A 26,797-nucleotide genomic window follows, 5' to 3' on the forward strand; every position below is an offset into this window, starting at 1 on the left:
GGAGGGAGGCGAAAAAAAAGGAGAGAAAAAAGCAAATCACAGAAAGAAACAAAATCAGATGAAAAGCAGAATTAGGATGAAAACGCCAACAAGCCATAGACCCACAACTCCAGAATGCGCCCCGGTGTTCCATGTTGCAATTATGTTCAGACTAGACCCTGGCACGTCCATCCTGTACCAGGCCCACACGTCCGAATCCGGCCCTAGGAATTGGACTATCAGAAGCACCATCCGTATCACATCGCGAAAGAAGAGATGCGACCATTTCGCGATAGGTGTTCATCTGAGTCAGTCTGAACCGCTGAATCTTGCCACTCGCGGTACGGGGGATCTCTTCGACAAAGATGACACCACCCTCAAGCGACTTGTAGCTAGCGAGTTGCTGGCGTACATGGTTGTACACCTGTTCAGCTGTGAGGCGACCCACAGAAGGATCGCGGGAACGAACCACGAATGCGCGGGGCACCTCGCCTAGCCCTTCTTTGTTGACACCAATCACAGCCGCATCGGTGATCCCAGGGTATTGAAGCAGAACGGCTTCGATTTCTGCTGGGGCGACTTGCCATCTGCGAGAGAAAAAAAAAGAAGATTAGTGAAACGATCAATCATATAGTGGTTTTGTGCTTCTTACCCTCGAACTTTGATCAGTTCCTTGGTCCGTCCAACAATGTAGTACTGGCCCTGTTTGACGTAGGCCACATCTCCTGTGCGGTACCACCCGTGAGGCTCCAAGGCATCGCTCCGACCCTTGTACGCAGTCAAAAGACCGGGACCACGTACATACAGCTCACCAGCCAACTCGTCGCCTTGGACAATTCCATCTTGGTCTCTCAATTGCGCCTCGTACCCAGCAAGCAGGGTGCCGATACTGGCCGGGTCTCCCGGCTGGCCGTAGCGAGTCTGTAGCGCTACTCCCACTTCCGTCATGCCCCAGATCTGGCATGCATATGCCAAGGGGTGAAGGCGATTACGGAAAGTTTGCAAAGAGGCACCGTCAATTGCAGCACCGGCAATACCAACATATCGCAACGAGGACATCAACTCAGACACCGGTTGCGATGATTGGTTGAGAGCGTGAATGATTGTGGGGACCATGTAGGTTTCGGAGATTTGATACTTGTGTACTGTTGCCATGAACTGATTGGCCTCGAAACGGGGCAGCACAAAGAGTGGGTGGCCGTAGCGGACTGGGAAGATATGCGTCCACAGTGCACCGAACAGATGAAACATGGGAAGCGACATCAGTCGACTAACCGGATATGGAACGTCATAGTAGATTGAACGATGCTGTGAGACCAGGGCGTGGTGGGTGAGAATGGCTGCCTTGGGCAGGCCACCTGTACCACTTGTCGAGAACATGGCTGCAGGTGTGGTTTGTGCGACGGCATTGTTGAACCTCATCCAGTCACTCTGACCAAAACGGAGGAGATTGGCAAAGTTGAAGGGCTGGGTATGGTTTATTGCGTATTGTTGGACAGTTGTGGAGTATCCACGCTCGTGCCATAGGAACAACTGGGCACAGTAGTCAATGGCTCGCTCATCGACGACACATACCCGCGCCGGGTGGATGCCCCGGGCTGCGGATGTTTCGACGACGGTAGGAAGTGCATCGCGGGAGGTAAGGATCAGCTTTGGCTCGGCGAGGCTGAGAATGTGATCAAGTTCCTTTGGCTGACTGCGAGGATTAGAGCCCATGTAGACTCCACCTGCGCCAATGATAGCGAAGAACAGTGCAGGGTAGACGATCTATTTTGATCGGGACCAGGTCAGCATGTTTCCCTTGTTCTTCTGTTTATTCCCTGGCCAGGCCCCAGGTGGCTCCTTTGTTATGTCCGGCTTGTCTCTTCCAAGATTGAGGCTTCTGCCTCTCTTCCGATGATACATAGGGGAGATATCTGTGGACTTACGCTGTTTCCTAGATGCAACAACACGCAGTCCCCACGTTGGATGCCATAGGCTTTGAACCCGGCAATCAGCGTCTGCACCAATTGACGGAATTGGGCCGCCGTGAAAGATCGCGAGGTATCTTCAGCATCAATGAACAAAGGTTGGTTGGAAGTGTAGGGCTTCGGGCCCTCAAAAGTAAAGCTCAGCAAGTCACTGTTGATCATCTCGTTTGGTCGGGACATCTTGCTTTCCACGATTCCAAGTTGTGGGGGGAGAATTGTGGGAAGAAAAGCGATCCCCCGGGGGGTTATATACATCTCCCAATCCCATACTCCTTTGGGCGTTTCTGATTTGATTTCCAAAGGACTGATTTGGAATACCCTATGCTTAGGTAAGGCTGCGCTAGTGTGCTATCTGTCCTTCGATTTCCTTTTTTTTTTGGAAGGACGTGCGTTTACGCCACGACAAAGGTACGGGAGATTCTGCGCTCGGTAAAAGTTGCAATGGAAAACAGGATCTCATGAACATATGATCGCATGCCAGCTGAATTCCCACTAGCTGGATCGTAAATCGTAAGCTCCACCGGTTCTACACTAAGAGTCTTAGTGTGAGTGGAGAGAGTTGATGATTCCAAATTCAATAGTTTCATCTTTGGCCCCACTTCAGCCACCGTAAGTTCAAAGCATTTCAGCCCCCTTGACTGAGCCACACGCTCGGATCACCCTTGCTTAAGTAAAATGTGTCAGCCTCGCGCAAACAGCACAAACTCAACACGAACCATGTAGATCCAGGACGTGCTCATGTCAATCGGATCTACGCGGTGTGGCTAACCTAATGTCTACTCCGTAATATATCGCTTTGCCCACATGACCCTGTCATGTTCTTCACAGACCCACGAGTCCATCCCTTGAAGATCCTCTTGTCATTTTTGTCATTTTTGTCATACTGTCATGTATTCCATGGAAAAACTTGACGTGGGATCGCTATCTGCCAATTGGAACGCCATGTTCGAGTCATAGACTCACACTTCCCGTCCCCTCCTTCGCTTGTCCAGTACGGGCCCAATTGTCAATGCGTGCCCAATGCCCGCAATCGCTAATCAGTGGAGCAAGATCCTCGATCCCTCCCCGAACGCGCCTGTTCCCCTCTCTGAGAACCAGATCGACTAACGATTTGCTGCTCCACTCTTCTGCCAGGTTCTGCACCGCACCCGTGCATACACAAACGCCGGGGCATTGGGTGGAGCCTGCACATCGGATCAATCAGCGGCTGAATTCATCTCATACCAGAGGGAGGGGTATTCCGATGCGGTCACAACTCAGCTGCACGCAAAGATCGACGGCGCGTCAAAAAAAAATAAAAATAAAAAAGTAAAAAATAAAAAAAAAGTACACTTTCCCAGTAAAACAAAAAGAGTAAAAAAGCAAATAAATCCCAACAACTATGTCATTCGGGTTGGTGCAGCTACCTCATGGCAGGATTGCATTAATCCACATTGGCATTGTCTTTGCAGCAGCCTTGCATTGGATGAACTGCAAGCCACTCGTCATCTTATCCCATCCGTCGGGTGTAGATCGGTCCCGGCATCGCAGTCTTATCCACCCGTGTTATCATGTGCTCGTTGCTTGATCTCCACGCTTGCAGCCCAAGAGCGAGACTAGTGAACAGCCCCGGTGGTGCGAGAGCGAGTAACATCTGTTGAATCGAGTTGGAGACAAGGCTGGAGTGGATTGCATCATTGAGCACATTCCTTGGAGCCTATTCCGGTCTATCCCGTCAAAGGGATGTCAGTTCCATTCATCCAGCCCGCGGAGAACAAGGTTTTGACAGGATCCATCGATAGTCCGGGGATTGAAAGAACTGTTCCCCGATGCTCATGTCGAGCCAAACGTAAGGGCTGTCGAGGGCTTTGGAGGCGTTTCTGAGTGCTCATTGGCATGGCGACTTTCACTAGCTCAAGTTCTGACCCAGCTGGATAGACGGGAGAATGAGACAATATTGTAATCGTGCAGTAGTGCAAGTATATGCCAATGCAACACGGTTAGCGAGGCACAGGATCACAAGGGGGATCGGAAAGGCAAGCCGCCAAAGGTGGAGTTAATCTCATATGCAATGCATTCCTTGACAGGGATTCAAACCCTAACTGGGTGGAAAAAAGTGGAAGGAATAAAAAAGAAAAAGAGCAAAAAGAAACGACCTGCTCGATTAGGCAATTGGAAGACGAGACGAGCACCGTGAACGGTGAAGCCCGAAAGGGAAACAGTAAAATGGAGTGGAAGATGTGAGCTGGGCTTTCTGATATCGGAGCTGACCTCGAATGTGCCCTCAGATGTGCGGAGCTGAGGAGGTCATTTGTGGTTGGGTTGGGAACAAGGGCTCTCTGTTGTCTATCTTTCTCCCTCTTTTCCCCCACCCTCTCTTCCTGACACCGGTCTTTCTTTTGGTCATCTGAGGTATTATAAGCATCATAGGCCCTCCCAGAATCCGGACTTACTTTCATCTTAGTCAATCATGTCTTCAGTTTCAGAACCCACCACAGTCGCCGCAAAGGCTGTTGTTGATCCGGGCTCGCCAGCATGCAGTGACACCACCCTCCACGATGGTGATGTCGCCATCGAGAAGTGCCATTCAAAAGTGATGGAAGCTCTCGAGCTTGATTTTCCTCCCACAACAAAGACCGAGCTGGACTTGGAAGCTCAAACCACTGAGCCTCGTCGCCAGCCCAAAATCTTCGCGTCTGTTCGTTATGCAGTGCTCACTCTATACCGACGTCTTTTCACACTTGTCTTCCTGGCCAATTTGGGATTTTTCATCGCCGTCATGGTCAAAAAAGATAACCAGACTGCCTTGTCTTTGATCAATGCCTCAGCTACCAACCTGCTGGTCTGCGGCCTGGCCCGCCAGCCACTGGTCGTCAACGCCATCTTCTTCGTGGTCCTCTCCATGCCGAGGTCAGCACCGCTTCTTCTCCGTCGCACTGCTGCCAAGGTATACCACTACGGTGGTGTACACAGTGGGTGTGGGGTCGCCTCACTCGTCTGGTACGTTGGATTCGTGGGCGTCTTGTCTCGTGAATATTGGAGCCCATCACCTGGCCCCGCCATCGTCAGCACAATGGCGCCGGTGATACTCTCGTACATCATCCTCGCCATACTCCTAGCCATAATCGTGGTAGCGCACCCCGCAGTGCGTATGAAGCGACATGACTATTTCGAACTCACCCACCGTTTTTCGGGGTGGCTTGTCGTGGCCCTGTTCTTCGCGCTGCTGCTGATCGTTTCACACGAGGCCAGCCAGTCCCAGGGCAAACCACTAGCCAAGTTCCTCATCTCGCTTCCATCTTTCTGGTTCCTGATCATTACCATCATCGCCATCATTCAGCCCTGGTTGCTCCTACGCAAGGTAGCGGTGCGGGCCGAGCCCCTCTCCACCCACGCCACTCGCCTGCACTTCGACCACGCCATCACCACTTTCGGAAAGGGCATTCAGCTATCCAAGCATCCACTGCGTGATTGGCACAGCTTCGCCACATTCCCAGACGCGGCCCCAGCAGGTCCCAACGGTTCCCCAAGCTTTTCCTGTCTGGTCTCCAAAGCCGGCGACTGGACCGCCGAGACAATCCAGAACCCACCCACGCACCTGTGGAAGCGAGGTGTGCTTCTTTACGGCTTTGCTTATGCCATGCGTGTCTTCCGCAGGGTGATTGTCGTCACCACCGGATCCGGAATAGGTCCATGCTTGTCATTCCTCGGCGATGACAACCGGCCCGCTCTGCGTGTACTCTGGCAGACGCGTGCCCCGCTCAAGACATACGGTGAGGGTGTGATGAACTTGGTGCGCAGAATGGATCCTGATCCTATTGTGCTAGACACTGATCAGGTTGGACGGGTCGATATGCTTCCCCTCATCCTGCAGCAGGTGAAGGAATTTGAAGCGGAAGCGGTGTGCGTGATCAGTAACCCTAAGCTGACGGCGCGAATTGTTTATGATCTCGAGGCGCGAGGGACCCCGGCCTTTGGTCCGATTTTCGATTCTTGACGTTATGATTTCACGAGCTTACCGTATTAGCGTGTTTTATAGTTAGCCAATTGCTAGCGAAAGTTGGATATGATCAGGACTGCTCGACAAATGATCAGTACCTACCTTAATGCAATTTTTTTCCATTACCATTCTATCAAGTATGAAAAGTTCTTCAGGGGGGGGGCATATAGACACATATAAGCCCTTTGCCGTTACGCTATGACCGAGTGACTGAAGATCAGGCAACCCGAAGGCAAAAACTCTAAGTAATTCCAAATAACAATTTCTTCAGTAAATATCTACCATGCAAATGTGCATATACAATATACAATCCATGACAATAAACCGTTAAAACCAAGATCCAGATTCTTTAAAAAAAAACCCTCACAGTCGACTTCCAAAGAAGCCCACAGATCCTCCGCATCTCGTCCGCGGTCACACTTACCCAATGCGGTAACTGTCCGCGGACTCGTCCAACTATAACAAAGTCGACAACCAAATAATCAAATGTCGCCCAAAGCACATTTTCCATTTCCATCCAAGACACAATACATAAGCAAAATACCTCAATACAGAACCGCAATGTCCGAAGTCCGCAAAGTAAGCACAGTCCAAACCAGCACCTCAGCACCTCTCATCCCTGCACATGTCCCCACCTGGTCCTCCACACATGACAAACAGCAGCGCCCAGCGCATGAAGAACCAAAAAAAAAGCAAACACGGTCCGAGCTAACGCGCACACACAGGCAATTATCATTGGCGGTGGTCCAGCCGGGCTTGCAGCGGCGCTTCGCTTGCACAAGCATAATAATATCTCCTGTGTGATCTACGAGCTACGAGACCAGCCTACCACTCTCGGTGGCGCGGTGGGGATTATGCCTAATGGGTTACGGCTACTTGACCGCTTGGGCGTGTATGACGAGCTCTGTGCTCGGGGATACGGAGGTGGGATGCTGACGATGCATTCGGCGGCTGGGGATGTTGTCGGGGCTCAGGATTTTGTTGGGTGGGCGCGGAGTGAGACTGGGTATGGATATTTGAGGATCAAACGTGTTGATCTCGTTGATGTTTTGTTGGAGGCTGTGCGGAGGGAGGGGATTGAGATCAGGTTTGGAGTTAGGGTTACTGGGATTGAAGGTGGGGTTGTCAGCACTGAGAGTGGAGATGAGGAGGCTGATCTTGTTCTTGGGTGTGATGGGATTCACTCGTTTGTGAGGAAGTCTGTTGTTGATCCTGGGTTTGTGGGTGTTTATTCCGGGATCGCTGGGTCTTTTTCAATTGTTCCTTCGTCGAAGTTGCCGGCACAGTCGACGGATCTGATGACTGGTTTGCATGGTATGATGACTGAGGAGGGGATGTTCATGGTCAATCCCTGTACGGCCAACAAGGATGAGGTGATGTGGGGATTTTCACGCGAGGTGCAGCTTCCTGAGTCTGGGAAGGATGGGAGAGATGGGTGGGAGGAGACTCGCAAGGCTGAGGTTGAAGGGTTCAGAGAGTACTTGCTCAAAGTGCTTGCGAAGGCGAGTGGTGAATGGGGCTCAGTCGTCAGAGATCTCGTTTGCAACACTTCTTCCATCAACTTCTATCCTGTCTATCGACTCCCGCTTGGCGGGCGTTGGTATAAGGGTCGATGTCTACTGCTTGGAGATGCGGCGCATGCTATGTCACCGCACGCTGGACAGGGCACCTCCATGGCTCTGGAAGATGTGTTCTTGCTTTCCCGGCTTCTCGAGGATTCGAGTAGGCCTCTATCGCAAGTTTTCACCAAGTTTGACGAGATCCGACGCCCAAGGGTGGATGAGATCTACATGCAAGCTGTCAAGAACGGTGCTGCGAGAAAGAAGACTGGTCCATGGGGGCTGTGGATGAAGGAGCTTGGCTTCGGCATGTTGATGAATGTCTCGTCTGCCCTGGGATTGGACAAAAGGGGATATGGACAAAAACATTTGGTCTATGACATCGATGAGGTGAAGCTGTAATGTTACTTAGATATGATATTCGCTAGAGCTAATCTTATTCCTGCTCTATAAAAATGTGTACAATGATATAACGCTGAATTCGCTTGCGATGAATGCATATTTCAAACAGCCTTCCATGCATCGGAAGGGAGATTATGTGTGTGGTGTGAAGATGGGTTAGAATAGAATACCGATAAGCGTCTTCAGCTTACGGAGCGAGAGCGGCTTGACGAGATAGTCGTTAACCCCGGCAGTTCTCGCTGCTTCGCGCATGGTATCCGATGCGACACCTGTTATAGCCATGATACAGGAAGGCTTCAAGCCGTTGTCCTTCTCATGCTGGCGGATTTTGCTTGTTGACATGAGGCCATCCATGACTGGCATTGATAGATCTAAAAACATTAAGCAACCTAATCGTTAGTCGTTTATGCAAGGGATGGTTGGTTAGAGAGCAACAAAGGAAGAAATTGTCGACTGACCCATCAGAATGAAGTCGTATCTCCGAGTGGAAGATTCAACCTTTTGCAATGCAATCAGTCCATTGGATGCTGTTTCATAGCTGTAGCCGAGTTTGCGCATGAACGTGGCAAGGATCTAAGTATCATTACGAGTTAGATCAGGAGAGACCATGTGTCAACGGCAGTGAAGGTGGCTAAACAGTTGGCACGTCAAAGTCTTGGAAGTGGTCACTCACCTTCACATTGATGTCGTTGTCATCCACGATAAGGACATGCAATTGATCTTTTGATTCAGCATCCACATTCTCCGATGAATTTGGGCAGACCATCTCAACCGGAGTTTGAGGAACCAATTCTACCGGCGTCTCGGGAATCGCTATGATTTCCGTCTGCGGCGCAGGCTCTTGAGAACAGACTGGTGGAGTCTCCACCTGTGTCTCGCCAAAGTATTCGGACTCAGGCTGCGACGCAAAAAGCTCCTTGACCTTTTCAGCGGCTTGGCACACTTTCTTGGGACCAAATCTGCATCAAGTTAGCACTTGTGGTCTCAACAAAAGATAAGTATGATCCGGGGACATACGGTTGCTGCACGAAAATGACGTTAGGGGGTAGGGTGTCGCCCAATGACGATCTTGCGCTACCCAAAACTATGAAGAACTTGAACCGACTGCCGGGGTCGCTGGCAAGTGATTTGCCATTCCAGATATCCTTGAACCTGGACTCTTCAATGACGGCGACGTCACCTGAAGCTTGCTCAATGGATTCAAACAGAGAAATACGCCAGCCCATCTGGCCCATCAAGATGCTAGCAAGAGTGTTCTGGATCGAAAGGTTTCGTTTAGCATCAGGGCTCATGATACCTGTAGGTGTTTCCGCCAAATCGGGATAGGAATTGAGACCGATAAGGCATGCTTTCAGCCCGTCGGGGTGTGTCGCAGTCGGGTCATCGACAGATAGGGCAGCAGCGCTAGAACAACTTCGACGGGACGGAGAGGGAATGTATACATCGACCTGGGTGCCCACACCAACTTCACTTCTCATGTTGATATGGCCACCGAGGAAAGCGACGAGCTTGTGTACGATGCTCAGACCCAGCCCAACACCCTCCGACAAAGCATCCTCTTGAGAAAATGGAGTAAAAGCCGAATTTTTGAGAAACTCTGGTGCGATTCCTCGGCCTGTGTCGGTGACGCGGAGGTGTGTAAGCGCAGAATCCGCTGTCTGGTCGGTAACCTCTGACAATGATAACTCGATGAGGCCATGTTGGGTCCATTTCAAAGAGTTGCCCAGAAGATTCATGACGATTCGTCTCCAGGCGCCAGCTACCGATCTGATTTTCCAGGAGTTGGGCTGTTCAATGTTTATGACAACCGATAAATCGCCAGTGTTGTCTTGAGTCTGCTGAGTAGGCACCGGTGCAGGTCTGTGTGTTGTAAGTGAAGTAGGCGCGGCTGGATTCCGGCCTGTGTGAAGAATCATGGCAACTTCCTCGACCAAATGGTCGAGATTGAACTCGGAGACCAGACTCATTGCTCCGCTTTGGGATTTTTTCTTGTCAAGGTCTTGTGCTGTACCAAGGTTGTTGATTTTGCAGTAATCGAGCCTGAATTGTTGTTAGAAAATTGCGCGGAACATATCGAAAATACGTACAAGTGGTCTATGGTATCCAGCAATGTGATTCCAGAAGTTGAGATCATTTTGACAATGTCGTGTTGTGTGGGCTGAAGAGGGACATCATGCAGTAGTTCTGCACTGGCAAGTATTCCATGGAGAGGAGAGCGAAGCTCATGGCTGATCGATGTGACGAAATCAAATTTGGAGTTCTCGCTTGCTGTCCAATGCAGACGAGACACTTCGGAAATTATTGAGTCTCCGAATGCTTTGAAGTAGTGCAATTCCTCTGTCCCCAATGGACGGTGGCAGCCATTTGTCCAAACTAATGTACCCGCAAGCCAACGTGATTTGCTCCAATCCCAGAGGGGATAAAAGAGAACATATCTGGCATCAGGAAGTTGCTGGGACAGACGATGGGCGATCATTTGAGAAGGTTCAGATTCGGAGGCCAAGGTAAGGGTATCGTCTCCCCCAAGGGTGGATCCATATTGACGATCGGTATCGAAAACATGACCTTCTGGGAAATAGGTGATCAACGAATGCAGCAGATCTTCGGTCACCATCACCCGGCGACACTGCCCAGTATTCCTGTTTGATGTCCACCCATTCGAAGATTGGCCTAAGAAACCACAGTACTTCTGCGCGTCTTTAGGTAGTGTGGCTCGCGGCGTTAGAGGAAATCCTGGATCAACAAACTGCGGAACAGCCTCCCAGCCTTCACTTTGACCAGATGGTTCACTGTAGCTGTTAGAAATCATCCATCATGAGTTTTTAGTGCATCACTCACAATTGCGGATCGTTCCGATGAGCATCAAGAAATACCACGCCGTCCAGATCCAATGATTCCTCGAGTAACGTACTGGCACGAGAAAATATCGCAGCAATACGCTCAGTGATCGGCACATCTTCCGGTACCGTCAGCTCCGAAGGAACATCCATAGAGGCCACGGGATCCGATCGATCGGAGGCAGTTCTCGAAAGAGACGAAGGAAGCGTTGATTTCGATCTTGAACGACCCGTCCCAGAGAAAACAGATGCCTCACGTGCATTGAGACTGGGTGATGACCTCTGATCAAGAGGTGAAAAGGCACCATTGCCCTGCGCCGATAATGAAGCAATACTTTCACCCACATCACCCAAATTAACCGACGGCTCAAGAGTCTCGGAATTGATCTTCTTCGTAGAAGACTCCAATTGATTCTGTGTTGAAAGTCCAGTCGGATCAAACTTCGAACCACTTTTCACAAAGTTCGTTAAGCCCTTGACCAGATTCTCGGAACGGCGGTGATACTGCACGATCCGTGAATTTTCAAGATGATTCGTGATCGCATCGGCGATCTCCCGAAGCGCCGCAACATCCTCATCACCGAAATCCATGCGCGGTTTATCGTCTACCACGCAGTAGGAACCTAACACAAACCCGGAAGGACTGTACAGCGGGACCTCAGCGTAGAATCGAAAGAACGGCCAGCCAAGAACATAAGAACGATCTTTATAAAAGTCTTCCTTGGTAAAATCGCGAATGATATTTCTCGTTCGGTTGGCAGTCACGTTCTCCGTATCCTGGATATGCGACTCATCCTGTCCAGTGAACAAGCGAATCGCATGTGGACACACACCCCATTCCAAATCGAGGGTGCGGACACCTAGAAAAATGCCATCGTCTGGTCGATGGTGATCTGTATTCCGCAGAGAGACGGACGCGGTAGCCTCCGAGATCACATGTTGGTTGCCGCCGTCGATGATCGAGACGAAAGACCGGTTACATGCGAAGCGGTATACGCCGAGCTGGGTGAGCGCGGTGAGAGTAGTGTCTGAAGACAGACGGACGGAGTCTATTGAATCTTCGGGCAGACCGTGCTGATCGAAGGTGCAGTAGTACCTACATTTGGTTATGTTAATGGCGATCGAGATCGGGATCGAGGCGGGGACCGCGAACCTTGATAATTCTCGAACTCTTTCTTGCTCGTCTGGCTGACCCATAGTTGGTGGGCCAGCTGATTTGCAGGTCTCTGTCACATAGGTTTCCCTTTGATCGATATGATATCTGTGGGAAGCAAAAAAAGAGAACAGCTCTAAAAACGGTTATTTTTCTTTTTTTTTTTTCGCAAAAAAAAAAACGGCCATAAACCTGTTTTTGGAGGGGGGAAGTTCACTATGACACCGGACTTTAATTTGTTTCCCGCAGGTTCTCTTAGTGCCTCGGTAAGAAGGGCCGCGTGAGTCTAGACCGGGATTATTGTTTATCCGACTGGGGAAAGTGTCAAGTCTCGTTCCAATGTTGTGTTGTCCTTGGGTATACTTGCTTGGCTGACACTAACACGAGTTGAAAACATATCACTGTTTCTATTACTGGTAACCGAAGTGTATATGACCATTTCTCCATTGGATACTTGGTAAGAGTAACATAAAATAAGATAGAATCAGAAAGGAAAATAGGTGAAAGTAAGATCCACATGGTAGTGAATGGGTATCATGCAAACTGGGCCGAAACAAGACCCGTCCGGAAAATGCGCTGCAACCTGCGTTTGTCACGGGGCTGATTTGTCCTCCGTCGTTGATATCATTAGGCCCTTCGTTGAGATGGGACCGAAAAGCAAAGTAGGAAAGAGATAGAGAGTCCAGAGAAGAGAGAAAACCATTATCGTGGGTAATTTTGGTGGGGAGTTTTTTTCTTTTGGGTGGTCGTGAATCGTAAAGTCATGATAGAGAAAACGGTAATCAGAGAGTAAACTGATTAACACATGTTGAAGTGCAGGCGCTTTAATGACGGGATGAATCGACTGAGGGAGCGCGAGAGGGGGTGCGCGACGGGAGAGGAGAAGGAGCGGGCGATTCTCCCGTGACGAGGTCGTCGGAAGTAAAGCGCAGGCCACGAGAAGAGCTGTGAGTTGATCGATTGGATGAGTGGGTAGAGTCGCTGTCCAATCGTAGGGATTCCATGCGCTCTAGATCCTCGTAGTCGGGAAGTGGCAGCGGGGAGCCGTGGTAGTCCTCGAAGTAGCTGTGGGCAGCGTCGGGCTTAGTGTAGCTGGGAGGGCTGGCAGGAACATCCTCGTAGACAGGAGGCATCTCCTCGTCCCAACTGATGCCAAGACCGCCACGCTCGGTGACGTGGAGGTGGAACTGCATGCGAAGGACACGCGCGGCACCGGTAGGAGTGATCAAACGAGTGTTGCGGTTGGGGCAGAACTCCTCGGCCACGATGAGTTCAATGACCAGGTTGTGCTTGACCTCCAGGCCGTTGGGGGCCTCCATATCGCAGACGGCGTTGGCAGCTGGGTTGATGTTGGCCTCGAAGTTCATGCTGATCTCTCCGCCGGCAGTGTCGAAGTCGGTCTTCCAGCCGGTCTTTTCTTCGTTGTGGCCGATGATGCGAGTTTCCTGGTGCAGAACACCCTTGCCCTCACCACCGATCTTGTGAGAGTGCTTTTGGCAGGCAGTCGAGACAATCTTCTGGTGTTCCTCAATACGCCACATCATCTTGCGTAGGCGCCAGCGGGTCTGGGTCTCTTCGCCCTTGTCGACGACTCCGCTCAAGGTCATGTCCACGGGGAACTTGCCGATAGGGTGAACAACGGAAGGAAGAACGATGCGGCCGGTGAGATTGGTGGGAGGGAAAATGCGGATAGAAGACTTGTCGTTGCCCGGCAGAAGAGAGCGACGAATGTTGATGGGCAGCTTAAGAGAGTATTCCTCGCCGGTAATGCTCTTGGCATGCGCCACCAGGAAGTATTCAATTTGGCCGAGGGCGCCATTGCAAGAAGCTGGGAGATGGCCGGGGAAGAGGTAACTGAAGGGGAACTCATGCTCTCCACTGTCCAAGTGAAGGTCCTCAGAGATAAAGTTCCACTGAGTCAGTTCCTCGGTGCGAGTGGCGCAGTTAGCGCAGTGATTTGAGACGGGCTTCTTGGTGCTCGTTTTGGTGATGAGGCGGGCATCGAATTGACTCAGAGTCACTCCGCCAATAACTTCAGAAACATTCACACGCAGACGGCCAGAGAATAGTGCGCCGGTCGAGCTGGCGGGAGGGCCGTAGCAGACCAGTGGGGGTGACTCAACCTTAACCTCGAGCTGCGCAGCAGCGGGAGGCAAGTCATGGCCTGAACGCTCCTTGGATCGTCCAGCGCGGCCGAGGCTGCGGCGCTTGTCTTTGCTGTGGTCTCGGTGGGGGTGAATCAGGTGGTCCATAGAGAATGAAAGGCGACGCTCGGGGGATCGTGCGCGGTCATGGTGGTTGTGTGCCGGCTTCTTTGCGCCGGGGATCTCGTTCACGGAAACGGTCGATGAGGAGTTGGAGTGATTAGGAGTCGAGGTGACAGAAGAGTGTAGAGAACTTGCGTTCCGAAGCAAGTTGGGGATCAATCGGCCCGGCATAGTGGCGGTTGCTCGATTGGCGACAACGATGAATGATGTGACCGTAGTCGATGACGTTGATCAGGAAGTAATGCGGTGATCAGATATTTGAAGTTCAAGGTCACGATAATCCAGTTGAAGTTTAGAAGCAGAATACCTCATCGTATAAGAATCAAATTCAATGGCAAAAATGTAGGGCGTACCCGCTGCTTTTGAATGGGCTGGCGCAATCATGTGCACGCAACCGTGGAAAACTAAGTAAAGAAAAAAAAAAATAGATTTTTTCTGAATTAGAATTTTTTAAATTAAAATTGACCACTTAATTGTTTCTGGAAACCAAGTTCCCTACAAATCCAGGTACCGGTGCAGTCAATGAGAATTGCAAAAGGAAAAAAAGAAAAAAATAGCTGGTGGGGCGTTGCACAGCGTCATGGTTCACCCTGACAATACCGTTACCGTAGAATAACGCGTATTTTACACCGCATTCGGCTCCAAGGTCCTTTTTCTACTCTGTACCTTGTAGGCCTTGGATTCTTTCAGCTACTTTGGCCTAGTCAATTGTTACTCCGATCTACACTTGTACGTCAATCCGCAACCCGCAACACGCAATGCCTCACACCTCAAATCCGCTCATGCCATATTAGGTCTCGGGTCGCCGGGTCTGGTGCCGAGACCAGGGACGCCCCAAACCCTCAGGTAGAAGGATCTCGCCCGGGGATGCTTTGTGATCGCCTGATGTCTTTTTGGGCTTACCCCACATAAGCCGTGTGGGCATCATTTTTGGGATTTCCAAAAGGAACCATCGATGATGACAAGCTAGGGGACTAGACCCTATCCAGCGAGTTGACCCAAGCACATGATGCCATATTAGCTCCAGGGCTTGCCAGAGGAGAACCATAGAACGACCGTGCGTATGACTCACGGCCTTTGTGCCGGATCGGCTAAATCGGTCGGAGAGGTTTGCGATCCCGGGCTCTCTCTCTCTCCTCTCTCTGATCCTCTACGGAGTAAGCTTGGGGGGCTTTGGCATGTGGTTCGGCCTTGGGCCCCGGGGGACGAGGGGCTCTTTGCCGCGGGGTATGCTCATCTACACGGCCGATAGCGGGATCTGCCGCTCAGGGCTTGGACAGCAAGGACTGAGCTTATGGAGATACCTTCCTGAGAGGGCTATCGTGCCACGATGCACGATGTCACGATGCTACCCCGGCTTTGCACCATGCTATACGGAGCACTATCCTTGTAGAAGAAACACGGAGATCCATCCGATCAGGTGTCTCTGTCTTGGACTAAGGTGCTTTGAGGAGACGGAGTCCGGAGTATCTGCAGACATGGAAAATGAGATCCAAATTATTCATTTGTCTCTCCTGTTTCTGTTTCAGCTACAAATAGACACATAGGAAGCAATTAGAGCATCAGAGAAAGAAAGTACGTATACATTAGCTCTCACGTGGCCCGATGGCGTATGATGAAAGGAAAAAAAAAGCCTCCGTAATGGCAATACAATACCGTACGACACCCTTACCAGACGATCTGCGACTAGCGCCATAAAATCCTAAACGCCATTCCGCAAGAGGACAACCAAACGCGATGGAAAGACCCTTCGCGGAGCTCCACCACGAAAATTTCTTCCATTCCTTCTCATCCTTGAATATACACCGCCTAAGCTACGAAGGTGAGCGGCGTTCGCCTAAGTATATTGCCTCTCTATAATTATACCCCGCACTGCAAGCCTTGCATCTGTGGGGCAGAATGCAACTATGGTCTACATTGCTCAAGGACATCAGAAAAGCAGAAGGAGATCATCAAAGATACTCGTATGATCAACACTCAAGTTCTAGCCTTTCCGCTGTCAAGATATGCTCCGTGCTTTGGATGGTTGGTTGGCGAATCAATATCCTGGGCGGCCCCCATAAAATTACCTAAGAGCAACGACGACATCCTCGGAGCGCCTATAGACGGTGACCGTGTGCGCAGGGGCCCAGGTACGCTCTCCAGCTGCAGCTTCGACACGTTGATGAAGAATTGGCTCGTGCGTGACTCATTTGAGTACCTTGTATCTTGGCCTTGTTTCCCAAGGTCGAAGCTGCGGTGAGGGAATCACGCCATGGGCGTGTCTTGGACCTGGAACGGGTATGGAGACGCGGTGATGCCAGGTGATGCCATTCGGGTGTGCTTTTGCATTGCCGCACGTCAGCCCGGAGATTTAGTCGTGTTTCGTGAGTAGATCGATTTGCGCAACTTGCATGTGTATATTTACTTCTACGGAGTACTCCGTAGTATTTTGCTTCTACATATTGCCCTGATCAGGGTAAAGAGCTGCGTGCTTGTAGGATATTATACAAATTGAGTATGTCCATGCCTTCTACTATAACCACTTTAGAAGCAAACAATTATGCACCTTCTCTCCCGATTGACTACAACGGGGCTCAGGCCCGTGGTCTCTTGAATAGCTTCGGTGATCACGATCGCAAATCACTGGCCCTGGTGCACCGGTAGGTCGTCGGATGGACTAGCCAATCGTTGATCGAAAGGGATGCCGTCTCAGGCGAACTTCCTGTTTCGGGGCGATCTCGGTTTACCCCTCCGATCTGTTTCAACCGGATGTGATCCGCCTTTTTTTCCGATTATTTTTTTCAAGTCGGTTTTTTCATTTCTTTTTTTGGCTGTTGATGCCTTAATTCTGTTCTTCGTCCTCATCTATGGGGAAATAATCTCCGCAAATTATGCCATATCAAAAACGCCATCTCATCATTCCATCATTTCATACATGAGCACACATGCTACATGCTACATGCTTTTACTTGACTCTTCTCAATGTTTCTCATATTTCTCATATTTCTCATATTTACCTAACATTATACCCTCGAATTGCGCCATTTCGTAAAATTGACACTAAAAGAGTCCGCGGGAAACGAGTCTCCGCTTAAGCGGGCAGAAATTTTCTGTCGGAACTTTATACTCGGCCCGTCACAACGTGATCTTTCTCGCTGGCCCTGGGCACGGCCCGTCATTCTCTTTTGCCTCTGGTCTTCTCTCTTGGCACAATTACCCGGTCCGTTGCCGGTTGGCCGTCTAAACGTTCAATTTCTTACATGTTTACGGAGTACGCTGAAACTAGATCTGCGTGAATCAAGGAATCACAGTCGATCCTTCGGCCTAGGCCGTGTCGCTGCAAGTATATGGCGCAAATGTGTATACACGAAGTAAACAACTGCAATCTGACTGATACAAATAGTAGGTACAGTCTCGGCAAACTTTGATCCTAAGACTTTGAACGTTGGACTCGAATTCTTATCTGATCTTGGCTTCCAGCTGTGGACCCGGTCCGTATTGCATACATACAGACACTTTGCATCATAGGGCAGATGAAATACTAGAATTGAGACCAATGGTACTTCGTATTTGTGATCTTCACTTTGCCTACTTCGTTACTAGTCTGTGATTTACCCGTAGAAGACATGGGGCTCAACCAGATTGTCGCTTACTAGTACTACTATTTTGACGATGTGCCTATACTTTTCCGCAGGGTTTAATGCAAATTGATCAAAATAGCTTGAAGACTTGCTTACAAATGAACCCAAAACTAGATCATTGTACTCCGTATACTCGACAAAAATGACTCTGTTGGAAATCCCCTGGCACGTGACTACCCCGGGGGATCGTCGCGGGACCACTGAAGCTTCCCCTATTGCAGACTGAAGCTCAACAGTGCTCTTGTCCGGCGCTCTAACCTATGGTCAAGAGCCAATCTTCCAATTCTACACCCTGATTGAGCTCCATCCGCGAAACCTGCACCAGATAGTGGGGTTCACACACAACCTACCCACTATGCCAGCATCTTGAAATCGATCTACCAATACTTCAATTCAATCAGACAATTCCACGGGATATACCCCAACTCACCACCAATTGAGTGACTCTCGACCGACTCCACCTCTCCAGACACACCACACCCACTCAAACCCGAACCTCCGCTCTCCAATCCATCAAACCCACCAAAACACCACCATGACAGCCACCTTCAACTGGACGGCCCTAGTGGTCGCCATAACCGCCGTCTTCCTATTCTGGACCCTAAGCTCAACCTCCTCATCCCCCTTCACGCGCTCCTTCCCCCGCCTCGCAAACAAGCGCATCTGCCTCCTAATCGCCCACCCAGACGACGAAGCAATGTTCTTCGCTCCCACAGTGCTAGCCCTCACGAATCCCGCACTAGGAAACCACCTCAAAATCCTTTGCCTAAGCACCGGCGACGCAGACGGTCTCGGCGAAGTGCGCAAGCAAGAACTCCAAAAATCAGCCCTGCGCCTCGGTCTGCGTAGCGAGTCTGACGTTTTCATCGTCAACGATCTAGCCCGTTTCCCAGATGGAATGGACAAGTACTGGAGAGAAGAGGATGTCGCGGGACTTTTGACATCGGCGTTCGCGCCGCCGAAGGCGAAAAATGAGGCGCCGGCTGCTACTATTGATGTTATCCTTACTTTCGATAAGCATGGTATTAGTAACCATCCCAATCACCGATCGCTGTATTTCGGTGCTGTGCACTTCTTGCGCACGTTGATGAAGGGGAAGACGGGGTTCTCGTGTCCTGTTACGCTTTATTCGCTGACGACGACTTCTATTTTCCGGAAGTATATTGGTGTTCTTGATGCGCCGTTGACGATGTTCTTTGGCGTGTGGAGTAATCTTGTTTCTGCGCTTGGGGGTCGAAGAAGAAGGACGGTGCTTCTTCTGGGGATGGGCCGGCGCGGCTTTTGTTCGTGAGTTCTATTAATGAGTGGCTTACGGCGCAGTCTGCTATGGTGAACTGTCATGAGAGTCAGATGGTTTGGTTCCGATGGGGCTGGATCACTATTGGCAGATATATGACTGTTAATGACCTTAAGCGGGAGAAGATTTGAATACTTTTCCTTTGCATCGGTTTGGGCCAGATCTTGCATCGAGTGATCATGGGCAGTTTCTGTATCTATGGTTTACATTCGGTTGCGTGTTTGCGTCTTTCTTGTATATCTAGTACTCTCTTGCAACCCAAGGCATCCATCCTATGATGATCAAATAATGGATATAAGCTTATTCGAATGGATGATATGAATGCCCTAATCAGGCATTCGCTTCCCTGAAACATCAAATGGGATATCAATTGCGTGATCACGTAACGTTGAAGTCATTTCATATGATACAGAAGAGCTCTGTCAACCCCAAGAGCTACCATTCCTCCAGTAGATGGACCGCCTCGGGTCAGCACCAAATCCAAGAGCATGGATTCGACCATAGAACCCGCCCGCGGGATTATTCTTCTCAGACAGCTCATGCTCTTCGGGGTACTCAACCCACGTCGCTAACTTATTGAGCTTCTGTTTGAGCTCTTTGGTATTCTCAAGCTGGAAGCTGTAGATACGATTGAGTGGCGAGGCGGACGGATCCAGTTTGGGGTAGTCGTACAGTAAAAGCTCCCAGAAAACCTTATCGTCAAGCACCTTCTCCTCCACCGGGTGGAACAGCTCGGTCTGGTCTGAAAGTCGCCGTGCATGGATGCGGCCATGTCGACTCATGTACCGACTGTGAGAGTTTGTTCTCCCCAAGAACTCGAACGTCCCACTCTCGTGCTCTCTGTAGGATCTCGTGCTCTCGTAGGCGTTTATCTCGGGAAGGAAATCTTTCCATTCTTCTTGTAGCTTTGGCCGTTCTTGTTGCTCCCAGACGTTGTCGGGCGTGTCTATCCAGGTCTTCCTTTTGATGACGGCAAAGGCAATGCGTTGCATCAGATATATTTGCTGGAAAACTTCCAGTCGAAGGAGATCGTAATGGTGGATAGCCTCAGTGAGAAGGGGGCACCGGAAGAGGGTCTTGTCTGGCTCGAGACAATTATCCCGTTGGTACTTCGCTCGGCCGTTCGGCGGTATCTTTTCGCCTTTCAAAGGTGCTTTCATGCTTCTAAGAACAGGCTGCAAGCAGCGCATGACGGTGTCGCGTGCTTGTCTTCTTCTTGCCCGTGTCTCGCTGAGGATATCATATGCCTTGCGCATGTCTTCCTTGCAAATCTCCAAGTTGCCGTCTCTGATGTGAGTTTGAGTTGTGAATCGATACATTTGGAGCGTCGGGGAAACGTTGTGGGGCTCCGCTGTCATCGTGCCAAACATCTTATGGATTATCTCTCGGGGTACTTTGCCCTGTCGTCCATCATGCGCCTGTCTTCGATTGTGTTCCTTTGAAAGTGTGTACGCTCTTTCAAAAAGCTCAGCCCAAACCTTGCCTGTAATCGGAATGTTGTATGAGGAAGCGATGAAGTCAACAGTCCGCATAGCAGCTGGAAAGTCATTACCCGTGCCAAAGGCATGGGCTACCGCAAAGAGAAGTCGCTCTGTTGGGTACAATCCTGACCAGGTATCATACGGCGTGACAGGAGGTAAAGAAGCCTCATCCTCGGTAGCTATAAGTGCATCCACATCAACGTTCCACACGGTAATGAGAATGTTCTTGGTCGCTGTCATGTCACCGACCCGAGCCGATGCGAGCAGGATGTTGATAAATGTCTGCTCGTCCCCACTGAGACCACTCTCGCTCATTTCACTAAACAATTCTAGCACCATTCGCCTCACACTGTTTGCTGCAGTGCCAAAGCCACGCCAGCCGGGATTGGGGTTTTCCATGCGTCGCTTCTTGTAGCTGTAAGGAAGGATTCGGAGATTGTATGATTCCTTCCCCACATAGCAATGATCCCAGACCTTTGCACCCATGTAGTGGTTGTAGCACACAGTGTCTGGGGCAATATTGTTCGCCTTCATTTCTTGCCAGAGCTCGTCTGCCAAGGGCTCATTTCCCATTGCCCGCGCACAGTCCAGGAGATGGGTGTATTCCGCTAGTTGAGGTGGATACCCGGCCGCAACTCTATATTTCATGATCGTGAGTAGATCCTTTGTGAACTCGTCGAATACCGCCTCAATCGGCTGTAGCCCCTGCATCAAAACTCCCCATCCGTGCAGAGTATGATGTAGATCACGGTAGGGCTCAATGAAATGGGACGGGGCGAGTAGGTGAAGAATTTCGACGAATGCGGTTTGGGTCAAAGATCCCACCAGCCCCACCGAGCGCGGGTCAACCATGGCATCCATCACTTGATTCGGTTGTCCATTTTCAACTGCCTGAAAAAAGCTTTGTTTGTATGCTTCCTCCTCTGCTGAAGAATTCCATTCGGGCAAGGCAATACGGGATTCTTCTTCAAATGATGCTGGACGTGGCACGGCTAGCTCGCTGCTCCAGCGCTGACTGGTGCGAAGTTTGCGAGCCTCACGTTTGTAGACGCAAGGCCTTGGAGACGGAGGAATTGTGGAAAGGATTATTTGTGGACAAGGTGCAACATATGAAAGTCGTCGCAAATAACCGATCGGACTGCGCTCGAGGTATTCTGGGTTTCTGATTCCAGGCCGAGACGAGGTGGCCCAGTGAGAAGCAAGCCTCTCGCTGGTTGAAAGAACCCTCCGCATGGGGTAGGACTAAGAAGCAAAAAACCAAAAACAAAAGCGAATTCGCTGAAGATAAACAAAGACAACAATATTTAAAAGGACAACATCAGGGGCCTAAATGAGGGGAAGGTGCGCTTCGACCCCGGACCTTAGGGAGGTGGTACTTTGTGCATATTGTGCTTCAGACTTAGTGCGACACCTGCAGAACGTTTGAGAGAGAGACTTTTGACATTTTTTGAGCTTGTCAAATCGTGGAGAATTTCTACATGGTGCCAGCTACGCCCAGTCATGTACAGAAGGAGCATATCATATTCCCATCTATAGGAAGATATCCACCTCGTGTCATAATTAGATCCCGTGTGGATACTGAAAAACCCGGGGAAAGCTGACTCATCATGCTCCTTGGCAAGGTCCCACGCTAAACCATATCGGGCATCCGCCAAAGCTCGTTGATTCTGCGTGTGTGTGGACCTGCACTTAACCCAATTCAACCTTCCTATCCCGCCATGGCCGACATTGAAGATACCGGTCCCTCCGGATCCGAGCCCCTCGACCTCGTCCGTCTTTCTCTCGATGAGACCGTGTTCGTGAAGCTGCGCGGTGACCGTGAACTCAAGGGCCGTCTTCATGTGAGATACCTCGACCTGGAACCACCCAAACAGCTATTGACCGTGAACTGCGTGTAGGCATACGACAGCCATTGCAACCTGGTCCTCGGTGACGTGGAGGAGACAATTTACGTGGTGGAAGAAGATGAGAACGAGGAGGAGGTTGTGAGGGTAGGAAACTCTCGCATGCGGGCATGACGAACGGCGCGCTGATTCAGTACAGACAATCAAGAAACAAGAAGAAATGCTATTCGTGCGAGGTAAGTGGAGGACAATTCTCTATCTGTTATACTGTATCGTTTGCTCATTACCCCTCCAGGAGACTCCGTCGTCTTGATCTCCCCTCAGGCATGAGCATGAACCGTTTCCCCCCTCGATGGATAGAATTTGCCCCGGCGACTGCGACATAGGCTTGGAGGACATGAGATACCACAAAATGCAGTCAACATAGATAACGAGACCACGGAATGCCGTTTACGACGGTGTGATGCCCGGGATATCAACCCTGTGACGTTGTAGGCTATGCAACTGAGTCATCACGTTCCTTGTGATTCTTTACTCTTCTTGCTAGACTGATATGATATCCACAATATGCGAGATCGAGCTCTAAGCGCGGGCCTAATGGATTGCGGCTCAGTACGATGACTCAACCGGTGACTCGACTGGCACAAACTTATCGATAAAGCTCGCCCGAATTCCTCTAGAACCACTTAGATCCTTGCTTCCTATTTTACTTCAAATTATCAATCCTTTTGTCTGACAATAGGAAAACTATGATCACTCGAATACAGCCCCGAGCCTAACATTAACGTCGATCCGATCCACTACCCAATAACGTCACCACCCAAAAAGGCGGCCAGTGCCAACCCGCGCGTTTGGCCTGATCAACCCCCACGCCATGCCTACAGCAAAACAGAGCATAGAGGAGCGAAGACGAGGAGAAGTAGTAGGTTATCTCAATTACCACTGACAATTTCCTGTCTTACCTATCTCTCTCACCAGGCGCTCAGCGAGTTCGCGGAGTATGCGGAGAAACAGCAGGCCCACCGCTCCGGCCAAGTGGCACCCAGCGACAGCGGTTATTCCACCGCCAGTGTCTCGCGCGACTTGGAAGACCATGCTGAGCTGGACATTCTCGACCAGCTCGGACTGTCCGACAACCCCCGTACAGCCAAGCTGAAGGAACTGCTGCTTGGCACCGGTGAAGCCATCGAGGACAGCCTTCAGATGCTCGCTGGCACCTTGCAGACAAGGATAGACGAAGGGCATGGAGAAACCATCTTTGATCTTGGATTGGAGGACGGTGGTGAGTCCATGGGCTTCGACCTTGCTCAATGGAACACCGCGCTCCAGCGCCTGCGTGAGGCAGCTGAGACAATCCCCGCCCATTGTCGAGTATTATTAACATACAACGTCGGCGGCCCGGAAGAGTCCTCTGTCAATACTGACCGCGTCTCGGGTGCTTGGGGTAAAGTCCTTGTGCGCCACCACGCTGACAATATCGAGGAAATGGCGGAGCTTCGGATTGCAGTGGTGGGTAACGTGGATGCTGGAAAAAGTACTATGCTGGGAGTTCTGGTCAAAGGGGGTCTCGATGATGGCCGTGGTCGGGCACGAGTCAATCTGTTTCGTCATAAGCATGAGATTGAGAGCGGACGGACTAGCTCTGTCGGCTTGGAAATCATGGGCTTCGACAGCCGTGGCGAGATTGTTGGCAGCACGACGGGCCGCAAATTATCGTGGGAGGACATTGGCAAGCGATCTGCTAAAGTCATCTCGTTCTCTGACCTGGCGGGCCACGAGCGGTATCTTCGCACCACTGTTTTCGGTATGCTGAGCAGCAGCCCCAACTACTGTCTGCTGATGGTCGCCGCGAATAACGGGTTGATCGGAATGAGCAAAGAACACCTTGGCATTGCTTTGGCGCTCAACGTGCCTGTCATGGTCATCGTCACGAAAATTGACATCTGCCCGCCTCATATCCTGCAGGAGACCTTGTCTCAGCTGGCCAAAATTCTCAAGTCGCCTGGTGCGCACAAAATACCTATCTTTGTTAAGGATATGGAAGAGACCATCAACACAGCAACGCAGTTTGTGAGCCAGCGGATATGTCCCATTTTCCAGGTTTCCAACGTCACAGGACAGAATCTCGACCTGGTCCGAACTTTCCTGAACATCTTGCCCCATCGCGGTCATTACGATGCCGAGGGGGCCTTCGAATTCCTCATCAACGACACATTCTCTGTTCCTCATGTGGGAACTGTTGTCTCGGGTGTCGTAAAATCCGGTGTCATTCATGCCGGTGACTCTGTGGTAGTGGGGCCAGACTCTCTCGGTCAGTTCACCACCACTGTTATCAAGTCCATTGAGCGCAAGCGTATCCAGGTGAATGCTTGCTTCGCTGGCCAGTCCGGATCATTCGCACTGAAGCGAGTCCGTCGCAAGGAAGTGCGCAAGGGGATGGTTGTCCTCAAGAAGTTGGAGGAGCCTCCCAAGGTCTATCGCGAGTTCGTCGCTGAGGGTAAGCTATGAGTCCCCCTTCCCCGTCAAAGGTAGCCTCATGCTAACAGAACTCAGTTCTCATCCTTTCCCACGCAACCACCATCAAGCCCAAATACCAGGCCATGCTCCACGTCGGGGCTGTCAGTCAAACGTGCTCAGTGATTGACATTGACCGACCTTTCATCCGTACAGGAGACCGAGCGCTCGTTGCGTTCAGGTTCATACAACGTCCTGAGTTCTTGGCCCCTGGTGACCGTGTGCTATTCCGGGAAGGCAAGACTAAAGGACTCGGAATCGTCAAAAGCATTGGTTATGACCCGTCCAAACCTTTGAACCCTAATTCTCAAGAAGGAGCCACTACTCCCAAATCTACGAAACGTCATGATTAATCTGCAGTTTATTCCCTTTCAACTTTCATGTGGAGTTTCTTTGTTTGATATTCTTCCCCAGCGTTAGAAGATTTTATCTTTGTATCCCTTCTTTAGCAACGTTACCCGATGTTTTATTCCAATTGAAGACCAATCAAATTCTGTTTATAGCATCTTACGTAGAAGGCAACTATTGTGTTTCACAAGGTGCCTGTCCCTGGCCTCTCTGGGCATTACCACCATGTACTATGTGGTCACATGACTCAATGACGTCAAGGTATGACGATGAGCTCCGACGATCACTTCGTGCAATTCAATTGATTAAACGATTCTCATTCGCAAATCAGCTATCTGTGGACGCACTATATGCGCAAGCCACTGCCCAACTCTGACGTACCTACCAATTTGGGTCCTTAAAGCTTGAGTTTGTCCGCATCTCTTAGGGCTTCTACTCCTCTCCATATCCAAACCACAAACACATCAATCTCTTCACATCCTATATAAAAACTTTATACCCTCCCAGTACAATATCTGACAAATACCATGGAGACCGTCAACAAATACGTCACCGCCGCTTCGACGGCTATTTGGGGCCAAAATGGCGAGCCCAATGCCACACAAATCACACAACAGCATGGCGAGGAACCTCTCTCCGGTGTACAGGGTAGAGGAGACACTACCGATCCATATGACGCTGGCAACCGTGATGGTAAGTGCACCAAGGATATATCCAGGGTCCAAAAAAGCAGCTCTGACTCAAATATCAAATAGAACAACCCGGTGCCCCCGAAACAGACGGCAACACTGCTCCACAGGAGCCAAACCTAGTAGGCAGCAAGGCAAAGACACAGACATTTGAAGAAGCCGCCGTTACATCAGACCCCATTGCCACGAAAACTGCCACTATCGACCCTGAAGACGCCAGCTCCACCGCTCCCGCTGCTAGCAGCACCGCACAGCCGATCTCTGGTGGATCCACCGAGTCCAACAAGGAAAAGGAAACATCAGACAAGGAGCAGCGTGATTCTTCACAGAGCTCGGGTGGGAGCAGTGGTGTCCAGCGCCCAGCCCACCCCGAAGCAAGCATAGAAGCTCTCGAGGGGCCTCAGGGTCCCCCACCGAAGCCGGCTGAGGAGTTTGAAAAGGAGGCTAAGGGAAAGGCACCCGTGAAAGACGATACCGAGAAGAGTGATAAGAGTAAGCCATACCCCTAACGAGCGTATATTTGTGTAGTACTGACTCAGATAGGTCCGAGCGATTCCAAGGAGAGCGCTCCCAAGAACAATGACTCGCCTACTAGCAGCAACAAGTCTGAGCACTCCCAGGAGAGCGGGAAGAGCAGCAAGCTTGCTAAGGTCAAAGAGAGTGTCAAGAAGCACCTTCATCATTCGAGCAAATAGATATCTTGCTCAGATGCCAGTGTCGTGAGTGACTCCCGAGGTCTGACTCGGGTGCGTGGGTGGAGGTGTCGTCGATGGATGTCTAGTTATACCATGCTTTCCAGCTTTCATTTCATCTTCTAGTGTACTAATATCCAATAACGCTTTCTTCATTTGACAT

At 50.5% G+C, this 26,797-nt stretch overlaps 10 protein-coding genes across 10 annotated transcripts; 6 read left to right on the forward strand and 4 right to left on the reverse strand.

Annotated features, from left to right (window-relative positions):
- Positions 1-151: 151 nt before the first annotated feature.
- On the reverse strand, positions 152-2,129 carry afeA (adenylate-forming enzyme AfeA; the record flags this gene model as incomplete). Its single annotated transcript, XM_056950164.1, has 3 exons — positions 152-566; positions 632-1,746; positions 1,908-2,129. The coding sequence occupies 3 exons, from the start codon at positions 2,127-2,129 to the stop codon at positions 152-154; spliced, it is 1,752 nt and encodes a 583-aa protein (XP_056816079.1).
- Positions 2,130-4,398: 2,269 nt separating this feature from the next.
- Positions 4,399-5,925, forward strand: N7506_000869 (integral membrane protein TmpA; the record flags this gene model as incomplete). The annotated part of the gene is made up of 1 exon (XM_056950165.1): positions 4,399-5,925. One exon carries the CDS (start codon positions 4,399-4,401, stop codon positions 5,923-5,925), a length of 1,527 nt encoding a protein of 508 aa, XP_056816080.1.
- Positions 5,926-6,489: 564 nt separating this feature from the next.
- Positions 6,490-7,889, forward strand: N7506_000870 (FAD-dependent oxidoreductase; the record flags this gene model as incomplete). The annotated part of the gene is made up of 2 exons (XM_056950166.1): positions 6,490-6,507; positions 6,654-7,889. 2 exons carry the CDS (start codon positions 6,490-6,492, stop codon positions 7,887-7,889), a joined length of 1,254 nt encoding a protein of 417 aa, XP_056816081.1.
- A 156-nt stretch (positions 7,890-8,045) lies between these two features.
- Positions 8,046-11,923, reverse strand: N7506_000871 (uncharacterized protein; the record flags this gene model as incomplete). Its single annotated transcript, XM_056950167.1, has 7 exons — positions 8,046-8,260; positions 8,348-8,462; positions 8,563-8,848; positions 8,907-9,929; positions 9,977-10,678; positions 10,728-11,822; positions 11,880-11,923. The coding sequence occupies 7 exons, from the start codon at positions 11,921-11,923 to the stop codon at positions 8,046-8,048; spliced, it is 3,480 nt and encodes a 1,159-aa protein (XP_056816082.1).
- Positions 11,924-12,703: 780 nt separating this feature from the next.
- Positions 12,704-14,317, reverse strand: N7506_000872 (alpha-arrestin; the record flags this gene model as incomplete). The annotated part of the gene is made up of 1 exon (XM_056950168.1): positions 12,704-14,317. The coding sequence occupies one exon, from the start codon at positions 14,315-14,317 to the stop codon at positions 12,704-12,706; it is 1,614 nt and encodes a 537-aa protein (XP_056816083.1).
- Positions 14,318-18,304: 3,987 nt separating this feature from the next.
- On the forward strand, positions 18,305-19,060 carry N7506_000873 (PIG-L family deacetylase; the record flags this gene model as incomplete). Its single annotated transcript, XM_056950169.1, has 1 exon — positions 18,305-19,060. One exon carries the CDS (start codon positions 18,305-18,307, stop codon positions 19,058-19,060), a length of 756 nt encoding a protein of 251 aa, XP_056816084.1.
- A 428-nt stretch (positions 19,061-19,488) lies between these two features.
- On the reverse strand, positions 19,489-21,780 carry N7506_000874 (uncharacterized protein; the record flags this gene model as incomplete). The annotated part of the gene is made up of 1 exon (XM_056950170.1): positions 19,489-21,780. The coding sequence occupies one exon, from the start codon at positions 21,778-21,780 to the stop codon at positions 19,489-19,491; it is 2,292 nt and encodes a 763-aa protein (XP_056816085.1).
- A 485-nt stretch (positions 21,781-22,265) lies between these two features.
- N7506_000875 (U4/U6-U5 snRNP complex subunit LSM3) lies at positions 22,266-22,565 on the forward strand (the record flags this gene model as incomplete). Its single annotated transcript, XM_056950171.1, has 2 exons — positions 22,266-22,388; positions 22,446-22,565. The coding sequence occupies 2 exons, from the start codon at positions 22,266-22,268 to the stop codon at positions 22,563-22,565; spliced, it is 243 nt and encodes an 80-aa protein (XP_056816086.1).
- A 700-nt stretch (positions 22,566-23,265) lies between these two features.
- On the forward strand, positions 23,266-25,258 carry N7506_000876 (putative GTP binding protein (GTPBP1); the record flags this gene model as incomplete). Its single annotated transcript, XM_056950172.1, has 3 exons — positions 23,266-23,313; positions 23,370-24,888; positions 24,945-25,258. 3 exons carry the CDS (start codon positions 23,266-23,268, stop codon positions 25,256-25,258), a joined length of 1,881 nt encoding a protein of 626 aa, XP_056816087.1.
- Positions 25,259-25,780: 522 nt separating this feature from the next.
- On the forward strand, positions 25,781-26,637 carry N7506_000877 (uncharacterized protein; the record flags this gene model as incomplete). Its single annotated transcript, XM_056950173.1, has 3 exons — positions 25,781-25,946; positions 26,009-26,434; positions 26,486-26,637. The coding sequence occupies 3 exons, from the start codon at positions 25,781-25,783 to the stop codon at positions 26,635-26,637; spliced, it is 744 nt and encodes a 247-aa protein (XP_056816088.1).
- Positions 26,638-26,797: the final 160 nt, after the last annotated feature.

Source organism: Penicillium brevicompactum (genome assembly GCF_028827555.1).
Source record: "Penicillium brevicompactum strain IBT 35665 chromosome Unknown utg000001l_segment0_segment0, whole genome shotgun sequence".
NCBI lineage: Eukaryota > Fungi > Ascomycota > Eurotiomycetes > Eurotiales > Aspergillaceae > Penicillium > Penicillium brevicompactum.